This window comes from Pseudopipra pipra, chromosome 2 (genome assembly GCF_036250125.1).
Source record: "Pseudopipra pipra isolate bDixPip1 chromosome 2, bDixPip1.hap1, whole genome shotgun sequence".
In the NCBI taxonomy this organism is placed as follows: Eukaryota; Metazoa; Chordata; class Aves; order Passeriformes; family Pipridae; genus Pseudopipra; species Pseudopipra pipra.
The window spans coordinates 59805715-59818396 of record NC_087550.1 but is presented as its reverse complement, the minus strand read 5'-3'; the positions used below and the strand labels follow the sequence as shown (position 1 = coordinate 59818396).

General features: G+C 35.6%; 1 protein-coding gene across 8 annotated transcripts in view; it reads right to left on the bottom strand.

Moving 5' to 3' along the window:
- AKAP11 (A-kinase anchoring protein 11) overlaps positions 1 to 12682 on the bottom strand; it is a 43745-nt gene that overhangs the window by 22793 nt on the left and 8270 nt on the right. For 6 of the 8 annotated variants that reach the window (XM_064645657.1, XM_064645659.1, XM_064645656.1 and 3 more), the window contains exons 3-7: positions 11867 to 11974; positions 6200 to 6316; positions 2801 to 2848; positions 1220 to 1354; positions 67 to 331 (exon numbers count right to left, since the gene is read on the bottom strand). In XM_064645657.1, coding sequence (XP_064501727.1) covers positions 67 to 331; positions 1220 to 1354; positions 2801 to 2848; positions 6200 to 6316; positions 11867 to 11926 — 625 coding nt within the window. In that variant the 5' untranslated portion in view covers positions 11927 to 11974. Of the gene's footprint in view, positions 1 to 66; positions 332 to 1219; positions 1355 to 1656; positions 1723 to 2800; positions 2849 to 6199; positions 6317 to 11866; positions 11975 to 12682 lie in introns of those variants that run through there. The other 2 variants (XM_064645660.1, XM_064645663.1) reach the window with 2 other exon arrangements.

Sequence of the window (12682 nt, the reverse complement as noted above, 5' to 3'; positions counted from 1 at the left end):
ATTAAATCCCAACAGCCTAAATTTCAAATACCAATTTCTACAAGGATATAGTGTGCAAGAACTTACCAGCACTTTGTATTTTTGAAGGTTCATCTTCATCTAAGTGTTCAAAAGCAGTAACAAAATCATCCTCAATTGAAGAAACTGAGTGATTAGTGTCATCATCTTCTCCGTGGGATGTCTCTGTTTGATGTTTTTGTGAAGAGTCTGTTTCTACTGCATATCTTATGCCTGTGGTATACTTGCTCAGCAAGGTAAATATATAATCAACTTTGATCCTTGGGAATGAAGGAGAGAGTCTCACCACACAAAACACTTCAGCAAGTTGATTCTTGAAAAAGAGAGCAACAAGAAAACAAATATAGCAATCTTAGAACAATTCAATTGTCAGGAGTAGCAAGGGATTTCTTCAATGCATTTTTTATGAAGAGTAAATAATTCAGAAATACTTTAAATACAAGAAAATTGTGTAGAGTGACAGTTAGAATCACCCATTTTCATAACTTCTGCATTCTCAATATTTCACTGCAATAATGTAACACAACTCTGATAATAGGTTTCCAAGAATCTATTAAAGAATGCATGTGAAAATTCGTAGAGGAAGACAGTATTTCTTCCACACATTTATGCTGAACAGTACTTCAGTTTATAGGATATTTGTTTCTTCAAGGTATTTTTTATCTCATATGCAACATTTGTAATTGGAAAGAATATAATTACCTTGGCAATAATGGGAACAGTATCAAAATAAAAATAATGGAAATTACATCATTAACAGCATTTACAATTGTAATTTTTTTTTTTTTTGTAAGACAGGAGTCCACTGGACATTCACGTAATTTTTGGCATCTCTGTTTCAAAAAGAAAAGTCTGCTGAAGATGAAAGCTGTATCTGAGCAGAGCAGAGCAGAGAAGAGAAGGGTAACTTGCCAAATTTCATATTCTTTCCAAATTGGCAGTGAAAGGGACTACAGCCTAGCAGAAACATGGGATCAGCACCATAATTAAATATTTGTTGAATATTTTCTGTAAACAATACAGCATGGTTTATTCTGATATTTTCTGACATCCATTTTCATGGAATCACAGAAATATAACATTAATACTACTGTGGCTAAGATGGCCTGAAACCAAAAGCAAGACAAGGTGCCATATGACTGAACTCTTTAGGAGGTGAAATACAATGCTTCTGACATGCAAGAAGACAGAAAAATTTTACCTGATGTTTCATGACAAAAGGTTTTGCCAAGGTTTTCTTTACATCTTTTAGAAATATAGCCTCGTTTTCCTTTAGTTTGCGCAACTGGAGCGATTTCAGAACATCTGGAAGCTCTACAGAAACAGCTGACAACTCCTGATTTAAATATACAAACACATTGAGAATATCAAGTCAAAAAAACAACTTGTAAATGACAATGGGTTTGATCTCATATCCCCCCTAAATAGTAACAGTTACTAATTTTGGTAAAGTTTTTTTTGATTCCCTATTTCTTGCTCCATCCCCCACTTATTCGCTCTAACTGTGGTGTAAAGCTCGTGTAAACAAGCTTTAATGCAGCCCATACTTGGAAGATGCTTAGAAGTCATAGAGGAGAATCTTGTAAGTGCTGAAAAGCAGCTGCACATCCTACAAACTACACAACTACAAACACTGACCTCAGCTAATAATGGTTCTCAGTGGATCTCTACATGCTCTTGGTGTGCTTTATTGGAACAGTGTTCTAAGTCCCTATTACAAAAACAAGGACAAGGCATTTCTTAAAGCAAGACCTTGGATAACCTTTAGATTTACCTAATACAGAAGAAGCCTGTGAAAGATTTATAGGGTTTTTTTCAACAGCCCAAACACTGCTGATCCCTATGGTTCAAAGCAAATCTCCATAAACGTACTCTGTCCAATTTTCTTTAAATTCCATCCAATTATAGACAATCAAACAGTTCTTATTCATCCTTGAAAGAATGTCTAGTGTTATTATAATTTGATTAACAGGAACACTGATATAAGTTGGAAGACAAACGGATTCAGAGTTTCTTTATTCATTTTTAAACATCAGTAAACTATTACAGCAATCTCTATCTACTAGGATCTAGACAGAGTAGAAGTGTGGAACTGCACTGTGAAGATGCATGTTATGAATTATACTGATGTATAAGTTGTATAGGAAGACTAAATCCTTAGCTTATGAAAAATCGCACATTATAATCCTCCTAGTTTGCTACACTCCACCTTTTAAAATAATATTTCCTGATCTAATTCTCCAGAACATTATCTTAAGGCATAGCCATAATACTGACTCCTGAGCCCCCCACCAGCAATTCACAGCTAGCAGTCAGTTCAATAAAGTTTTAGCTTCACACATGCAACCCTACCATATGAATAAGCACAACTCAAGTTAAGGAGAAGATTACAAACTAAAATACTGATACACACGTTTGTAACAACAACAAAACCCAAACCAAGAAAGCACCCACAAAAACCCAAAACCAAACGAGCCCCTTCCCACCTAAACACTTCCCCCAGTCAATCATCCCCTTCTGCCACATTTAAATAAGTTGTTCCAGACCATCCTAACACAAAGACTGAGCCAGATAATATTATAAATACATACAAAACACCAATTATAATATTAAAATAATTATTTCCAAGCTTTCAATGGCATTTGAAACTTAGGCTTTTACGTACTCAAGATACATCTGTTTCATTTCTCAAACACCAAAATTCCTCAATTTAAAAAACTAGGTACTACTTAGAAGAAAGCACCAGCTACTATTTTCCAATATAGACAGATATATATTGTACCTGCAAGCAAGCAGTACCCATCTCTTCAGCAAAACCTATAAATGTAATCTGTAAAATAAATACATTAACATAGTTAAGTACAGAAAAGAACTTTTTTGTTTTCTGCAGATATTTAAGAGCTAAAAATTCAGCAGACTGTAACAAAGTTTCATTCCACTGCCACAATAACCATAACTTAGGGTAGCATAGTTTGCTCAAACAGTATCACACAGTTTTTCATAAAGACTAGTAATCCTATACTATTTGACTTGCGAAAGGTCAGGCCAGGCTGAAGAGCATATACAACATTTAAAATCCACTCTACAGAAATTTTTCTAGTGACTGGTACATACAGAGCAACACATACCAACCTCATTACATCTGTTAAAATAAACACAATTTTGCAAAGATCAGTGCTCATCTGTCCTTGCTTCAGGCTGGGCACGTGTAAAACAGTTCCAGTCTGAAATCTGTCCATGCTAAAATAAACTGTTACACATTTGCATATACTAAAGAAAGTGTAAAGCCAACACATTATACAATTTGCCATGTAAATTGATTAGCCTAAGGCCAAAACACAACGGATTACTGAAGCCACATGTTTGCAAGCCATATCCAAGTAGACAAACCTTTAACTTCATTTCAAACATCAGATTTCCTCAGTTCTCGCTTAGTATTTCCCTAACGACAAATCAAGAGGGTACCTGCATGCTCCAAAAAATCCCAAGGCATTTATTTTCAAAACACGGTTGTCAGAAAATAAATGTTGTTTCCATTTTGTAGATATGGAATAAAGGACAAAGACTAAATACTTTCACTGATGTTTGAAATTAGTTTCATATGGCTTAGGTTCCATTATTTCAGAGCACTACAAAACAGACTGAATTTTATGTATTAAAGCCACAGCTCATAAATTTGTAGCAACTACTCCCATGACTCCAAAGAACATCACTATGTTTACATTAATTTATTACTAACTGGTTCAGCTACCTGCCTGTATATACACAGAATCTCTGAGAATTACAGAGCTAGAAAAAGAAATAGCTGAAAAACAATTCTATTTGAACTGTATTTGTGTTTCGAATATGTTCTTTCGAAGTGTGACAAAAAAAAAACCCTCAAACTTTCTTTTAAACTGGAATCATACTATGAAAAATTCTGATGTCTTTATTTCAGGGAGTCTCATGCTGGGAAAAAGATCTCATGCCCTCAGAAAACATCTTCCCACATACATCCACTCATGTCAGCCATGACAACATCATAAACGAAACAATGCTTCACAGCAGCATTCCAAATCGCTCCAGACAAATTACACATCTCCACCACCGTATTCACTGTGTTAACTGTGAAACAACCCTGTTTGAGCAACATTACCTTTCAACTCCTACATCTTCTCTTCAACTCCTAAATAATTCATCTGCACAGTATCTTCAAGACACTTTTCAGCTTCTATGTCTTTTTATCTCTACAGTACCTACAGTGTGAATTGAATTCCTCCACAGAAGCAGCAAAATATCAAACAATTTAAAGGACTTGGGGAAAAAAACTTAGTTCTCTGAAGAACATTTTGAGAGGCTTTAGAGTTTATTGCTTTTGGGGTTTTTTTGGCAGTTTTGTTTGGTACTTTTAACAGATGTCTTCATACATGCCCCTTCCTCTTCCTCAAGATAATGATTCCAACCCTTCCCTGCTCTCATGGCATAATTCACTGTGCAAGACAGGGCAGTATGCAGGAGTAACAGCTTCACACAAATGAAGAACAGTATGTACACTGAGCGGTCAGCAGACTGCTGTCAAAAAGACCACACCCCTACTGAGTTTGCCTATTTTTGCCTCAATGATGATACTAATTAAGATTTCTTTATTGTGCCAGTCTTCACAGAAAAATAACACCTTTTAATACCTTGAACGTGTCTGAAGTTAGTACACCAATTCAAAAGCTGTTGGGGAGTAGGCCAGGGAAATAAAAAAGGTCATCAGTAACACAAGACCTTTTTTTAAACCAAAAATAGTGTATGAGATGCCGTATTTGAAGGTTATCATAAGCCATGGGTACAGAGGAAATGGATTAAAATGGTGCAGGAAAACCTAAATACTGGTTTGCTGAAGTCTGAGTAATTATCTTTGCAGTCCTAATAATATTCCATTAACATCATTCTCCACATCTTTCCTATATTTCCATAAGGAAAAAATACCTGTTCTGTGGCAGGTTATTGACCCTCTTACACTTCAACCAGTGGGCTCTTAATTGCTTGCTCTAATAAGGTAGCTAATATAGCCAGCTATTTTTCTCCATAGGGACCATCAGTGCAGGCATATAAAACATAACTGACATATAGCTGGCAACACAAGACAAAAAATGCTTCATAGGTTTCTAAAGCATGGTCCATCTGGTCAGATACAGACAAGGTTTTGCCATAGCTTTTTGGGTTTTTTTGCCAAGGTTCTTCCTTACCTTAATCTGCCACAGCTTTTCATCTTTCACAAATTTAGCTTCCTGCCTGCTCCCCGAACATTCCATAGAGTCACAACCCCTGACTGTATCCAATCACAAAATCCCTGGTGTTATCCAGGCAATCCTAATTCCTCTCTGCCAGACACACAATCTGCCTCTTGCCTTCCTACTGCTACTCCTTATGCTATTACCTAACAGTCTCCCTAACCACTTCCTGAGTTGTCTTTCCTTCATTTCTTCCTGTCTCAGCTCCTCTGCATGGCCAGTTTAAGTCATCCTCTCCTTCTCTAAGCTCCTTGTCAGGCCTGTCAACTACTAATTAGAAGTCTTGAAAAACACTTAATACAAGTTACACAGTACACATTGCTTCTTACCTTTTTTCTTTTCCCTTTGGAAAAGTTGCTGTTAGTCTTGTAACTCAAACAGTTCTAGTAATTCCTCTTTACAGCTTGAGATTTGCCTAGACAGTCCTGCATTCTGTTCAGGTCTACTTCTCCCCAGACCTTGTCCAGCTTTCAAGCCCACCTGTATTCACGTAAAACAAGTCTAGATCTGCAATTTTAAGCTTCAGCTTTTACTGCTAAGCACAGGGCAAACAAGAAATCACTTTAACTTTTATCTTCAGACCTGGATCAAAATGTTCTGCCACTTTGTTAGGATACCATCCACACAACCTTGATCACAGAAATGCTCACAAATGCAGTACCATCCAAGTCATCTATTTACACATTTTGGTTTTCTAGTTTCACAAAGCCTCCAAAGCAGAGAAATGTCATCTTGAAATGTCACAGCTTAACGCTACAGTGACTGAATTCAAGAATGACAATACAGGGTACAGATTTTACAGCCAGTAACTTGAATCATTGTTCCTGTTTACTATCCTGCAACTTCTCATACTGTTTCAAGCGAAACTGTTTTTTATCATAGCCACAAAAATATATATAAATGGTAACATTATGCCAAACCTCAATAAAATTATCTTCTTCTTCCCGATTTAGGCATTCCTCTGCTGATACCTTGCATAACTCTTTCCTGCTGTGTAGCAGTGACTTCATAGAGTGCAGTATACCTTCACCAAAACTCTGAAAAATAATTAAAAGAAAAATTAAAAAAAAAAAATGCATTTTCAGTTTCGGAAACATGGTCCATTCATCTCTCCCCTGTCCCCCATAGGCTTCCCTACTCTAATTACTATTTCAAATTACTTTGTATATAAATCATCAGGTTTGAAGTTTAAATTCACTTTAGGATATGGAACTGAAACAGGTAAGTTGTTTTCTTCAAGCAATATTTTTATTCCAAAATAGGTTCTGCATTTAAAAAAAAAAAAAAGAAAAAAGATAAGAACACACAGACTTGGAAAAAAAGAACAGATGAATCCAAGAAGAAATCCAAACACCATCTACTCCTTGCATTGAAGCCTATATATGGAATTTCTTCAACAGCTTTTCCTTAAATAAGACGAAAAGCAATTTTAGCCAAGAAAAGTCATGCAGGTGGCTTCAAAAGTCACAGGGAAAGAAAACAAACAAGCAAACAAAAAAACCCCAAGAAAATCCACACACATTCTTCCCCATTCTGTGAAAGATACGAAACAACTGTAACTTAATTCCATGTAAACACTTCTTGTAATATTTCTTATAATAACACTTATGGTGACATGCAAGCATCCACAGAGGGCTAAAAAAGGCTGAAGAATCCAAGACTTTCTCCTAGCGTAACAAAGTGCAGAAGGCAAATAGGACGACAGAACAACAACAAAACTGCTTTGCTCAGCTCATAAAAGAGGCAATATCCTCGCAATTGTTTTAGGAAGTCAGTAATTTTTTTTTTAAATTTAAAACTGTCATCTTCTCTAGCAAGTTGTAGGGTTAAGAAGACAAATAAGATCATCGTATGGTTAAAAATTGTTAATCCATTTAACTATTCTCTAAAAGATTACCCTGTTAAAAAATGATGTGAGAAATCAGTGTCCAACTTATGACAAGCTACGTCAAATCTGCATAGCTTCTCAAACAATAGCAGAAGTGCCTCATAAGCAAATTTAGTCAGAGAATGCTATGCCTTTCTGATACTCCCGAAACAAAAGCAATCCCTTTATATAAAAGGTGATCTTACATATTGCAGTTAAACCTCAAGAAAGATTTTATTTTTTCCCTGTATAAAAAGCAGTATCAAGTACTACTACATAGGAAGTCAAAGTATTAGAGCAGGGCCAGTGTCACCATTCTTGTGCTCATGGCAACACAAAATTAGGAAAGCATTTCTAGAATGAATAGAAAAAAAACAAATCAGAACATCAGGATCCTTGAAATTACCAAAATACATTTCAGAATGTTAGCAAACAAGGCTCAGACTACCAACCTGACAGTCAAGGCCAAGTGACGCTAAAGAAGTCAAAGCAGTAACTGTTATAGAAAAGCTACAGCTGAACTATTTTAAAAAGCATTTTATTGGTTCATTTGAAATAAATTAATGAAGTATTCGCCAAATTTCCATTTTTATCTATTCTCTTGCCCCCACATGTTTAGTTGTAATTTACTTCCACAGTTCAGTAATGTATCTTTGTACTTTCCAAAGTATGCTGCCAGTGTCTTTCTCTGATTCTCTGGATCTTCCAAATTTATTGCAGGTGGCTGCAATAAATTAGTCAAAGACTGCTCCCCAGCAATTCCTTCATTCATCTTGTACAAAAGTAATTTGTATAATTAGGGGGAAAAAAAGAGTCGTATGTCATGATCTGCTAATTTTCTGCAAGCCAACAGTGCTCCAGTTTGAGAAGGGCTCATTGTTATTCTCTAGTTGGGTTTTCTAAAGCTACAAACTATTACATACATCTTATTTGTAAGCAAGTACTGTTCCCTAGTTTTACATCTGAAAGGCAGAATAGGTAACTATGAACCAGAGAATGGTATGAGGAACTACTGAGGTGAAGCAAAATTCAACATTTTGGAGAATATTAATTTGAAGTGGGAGAAGAAGAAAGATGAAACAAATGTAAAAATTTCCCTAAGGTCTGGAAGAACCAGCATACAAGACAATATGCAGGTCTGGTAGCCCATGGTAGCAGTATGTAACCAAAGAGATAAAATATCATATTTAAAATGAGGAGCAAGTGATGCATGCTTTTCAGATCATATTAATGAATATAAAAAAGTTCAGAATGTGAAAATAGTAAAGATATGGAAATTAACATGCAAAACACATACACACAGAAAAAAATCTCACTCATCTGTGGCTTTCGTAGATTATTTAGATTGAAGTATATGAAGAGTTAACAAAACCAGATAAAGACAGAGTTTACTAAAAGAGCTGGTTTTGGAAAAGAAGACTTTGCCTGAATAGAGACAATACAGCGACGATTTTGAGAATAGCTGATGTAGGTCAGTAACCAACTTCCTCAAAATTTACCTTGAGACTGATGTCAAGCACCATCATCATTAATACATTTAATGAGGAAAAAAAAGTAAATATGAGATGAAAACTGATGATAATTGAAGTAAGCAGGTGTCATCAACTAAGAAGAAGAATAGCAAATCATACAGGAAGGACCTGCCCAACGTGACAGTGTTTTAAAATGCAACCATAGGAAGCACAAAGTTATGTCCTCAAAAACTAAAAGCAAGCTTTAAAATAGAATTGCAAATTCACAAGCTGGGAAATAAAAGATCTGAGTTGACTTCTTGATCGTGGTATAGCAATGAATGGTCAATATGATACAGCACTGAAAATAGCAAATGTGCATCCTTCAGTGAAAGAACTGACATCAGTCACTGAGAAGGACATCCTGTGTAATTGCACATACAGTATTATCCACATGTAAAAAGAAGATTAACTCACAACAAGCACAGAAAGTAGGACTATGAAGGATAATCACTGGAATCCAGAGGCTTTCATACAAAAGCAGACTAAAACCTTAGTTTACACAGTTTCCATAAACCAAGGCTAACAGAGGACATAATTGTAAAAAAAATCATAAGGGTGAATATCAGCAAAAGAAAATAAATTATTTAAGCGGAAGAATAATGACATCCATGAACAAACAGGTATAAATTTGCTGCTGAGTAGCTTCAGCCTGAAATTCGCAAGATTCTTAGCTATTACCGCAGTGTGGTTCAGAAAGACTTAAAACCAGCAGTAGGTTTGGTGGGAGGGTTAAACTCCCCTCATTAACTGAGAGACTATATTTAATAACTTATTCATATTCTTATCCCTATCAAAGTTGTGCTTGGGACAGGAGAGGACTGGACTCAATTTCAGGGAAATCCTCCTATAAGCAAGTTCTCTCACAATCCCATACCAGGAGACATGCAACTACAATAAAAACTGAAAACTAGCAAGTTCCCAAGACTATAGGCTCAGTTTAGGTAAGGACAAGAGGTCATCTTCAGCAAAAGTAGGTAATTTGTTTTAATAAATAGTACAACTACTTCCAATGTACATTGACATATGGGCAAAAAACACCCAAGCAATATATAAGGCTCTACTTGCTAAGCCTGTGTACTCCTTTCTCACAGAAATTCTAAAGTCATATCTTGCAAGAAATCTTGAGTACAGATTCAAAGTTACTAAGTTATGTCAAGGGAAAAACGCAAATATCATCAAGGTGCTGAGACCTGAACAATGAAAATCCTTGTCACATCTCTAGCTCAACTGAGCAATTCAAAAATTTGCATTGTCCTCTTCGCAAATCAAGAAGTCATTACCTACAGATCCTTCACAGTACACTAGAGCAAATTCCACAGTATTTGGTCTCATTAAGTGTTTTAAACAACTGCTCTCTAACATTTCAAACAATCTGTAAGATGCCACAATCTCTAAAGAAATTAAGTTGGGTGCTGGAGAGTCATGCTTACTCTTCTCTTAAGCAACAAAGCTCTTCCTGATTTCATCATGTGCTGTAAGATTTTAATGGACTGAATATTTTGAGGCTGTAAGATTTTAATGGACTGAATATTTTGAGGCAATTTTGTAAAAATAGAAACTTGGGCTTTAAATGTGCACACCACAACTTTGCACTGACTTTCAAGACCTATTACTGCAACAATTCCTGTAACTATGACAAAGTATTGCAAAGAGGACAGGAATCAGACCGCAATGTTCTGTGAATCAACAGAAGATGAAACACAGTGCAATTCTGACCACCCTACTGCCTGGCTCTACGAGAGAGAAAGTTCCACACTATAACCTGAACAGCCACTTCTCAGGGAAACATCAAGAGGCAGCCACAGATGAAAACATTAGAGCCTGGCTGTGTGAAAATGTAGAATTCTGCAAGACACTCGAGAAGTGTCAAATTCATATTTCTAGAACCACACAGTCCAGAATGCTTAATGGCAATTAGAGCAGTTCACAGAGCTAATATTTTAGGCAACTATCAGAATCAGTGAGGAATCACTGGTCACCGTCATTATTAGAAAGATGTTTCTGTAACCCATAAGTTTAAAAACATGGGGGTGATGGGGAGGGTGGTATTTGTTTTGTTTTGTAAATTGAAGCAGAAAAACAAATAAAGAACAGATTTAAAAAGTCCTTTAAGAATGCAAAATTACTTAACTGTAATTAAAGAACTCTTTGAGCTGGAAAGTTCTCATAAACCAATAAAATAGAAGGTTTTATACTGTGTGTCTTAAAGTGAAAGAATATCACCCATAATTACAAACTGTTTAATATATGTCTGTTAACATTCTGTGTCAGGACCTGGAACTGTCTCATAATACTTTCCTTTGCATTCAAATAGTTTCTACAGGACACATACCACAGACACTGTTTCCTTAAAAAAACAAAATCTGCTTATGAAATAGAATAATGCAATTTTCATGTGACAAGATGCCTCCTTGCTCAGTTTCTCCTCCTACCATTGCAGCAATTTGCAAATAAAAAAGTTATTAGTAACCAGGAAAGACCTATGAACTCACCTCTGTTCAACTACCTTGAGAAATATAATTGGATAAATAATTTTTTTCCTTTAGGATAAACTGCAACTTTTATTTAAATAAGCACTTACATGAATTGCAAAAAAATTTGAGGAAGAGTATTTATGTTCTCCAAGCTGAAGTGACAAAACTTAAAAGAATAAATAAATAAACATTATTGAAATTAAAAAAAAAAACACTAATATCTTTTGTAAGTGCTAGATATATTTTCTTTTTCACCTAGGCAGTTTCTAAATGTTTCTGTAAACAGAAGGGTAAACCAGACAAGAAACCAAGATCTAAAGAAACAGATATTACCAGGAAGCCCTAACACAGACTTCACAGAATTCGATGAAGACTACATATTTGTATTTTAATTTATTACATATAAAATCAAAAAAATCTGTTTAAAATAAAAGCTATCTTTCAATAAACAGGGCAATGTCTAGGAAATTAATGCATCATGATTTCATCACGTCACCTTGAAAGACAAAAGCATGCACCTCTTCCTTAAATTATGCTCTCTCCCAGTTCAATTACACTAAATATGCCAAAGCAAAGGCAATTTCTTTGCCTCCTTGAAATGTCAGACAACTACAATTAAAACATGCTAACGAAAAACCCCATACTCAAAAAACCTCAACCAAACCAGTTCATTTGCTTCATTAATAGGCCGAAAAGCTCTAAAATATTTTTTATTTAAATACAGATAATTACCTTTTTCACAGATATTCTTGGTTTCATTCGATTGCCCTGAGCTCTGGCATACATGTCCATGATCTTACCAGTCTTGGTATTTGATGAAAGAAGTCAGCTCAAAAATACCTACAAAAAACAATTACATTTTATTATTTTATATTTATTCATTTAGTTTGTATCCACTTTGAAAATGCAAGTAGACAAAACAAGAACCAATAATAAAAACCAATTAAAAAGCATTTTAAAACTGAGAAAGATTAAACAGCACACCATCCATACTGACAGTTTCCTTTAAAAAGTACTGCCTTAACTACCAGACAGGAAATATAGAACACACACCTTGCAGTAAGTTACATAGTTCAACTAGATTTCAAGGCTGCGTGGGGGTGGGGAGGAACATTACATTAAATAATGTTTCACCATCACTGATACTCTTGAAAGTCTATCAGCAGATTCCTGTACCTACTATGGGCTGGAACTACCCTTCAACAATCTTGAGAGGCAAATGTACAACTTACCCACTCAACCACCTGGCCTAGTCATTTCTGTCAACTGAAGGTACTACAGGCTAACATGGATCAACACTCAGTTCTCTGGCCCTGCTCTGGGCAGCTGTCTTTGCTGGCAAAACACAGCAGACTAAAGCTGAATTTACCAGCACTTCAATGAAGTACGTCACAAGAGTTTCTGCTCCAGTCAGCTGCCCTTATTGATCTTAAGTCTAGTTCTAACAACAAGAACATAAAAAACAGCTACGAAATGAAAACATTTTTTTCAAGTTTCCCTCTTCAAGCAGTAACAATGAGTCTAGTTTGTTTCATTCATCTCTACATC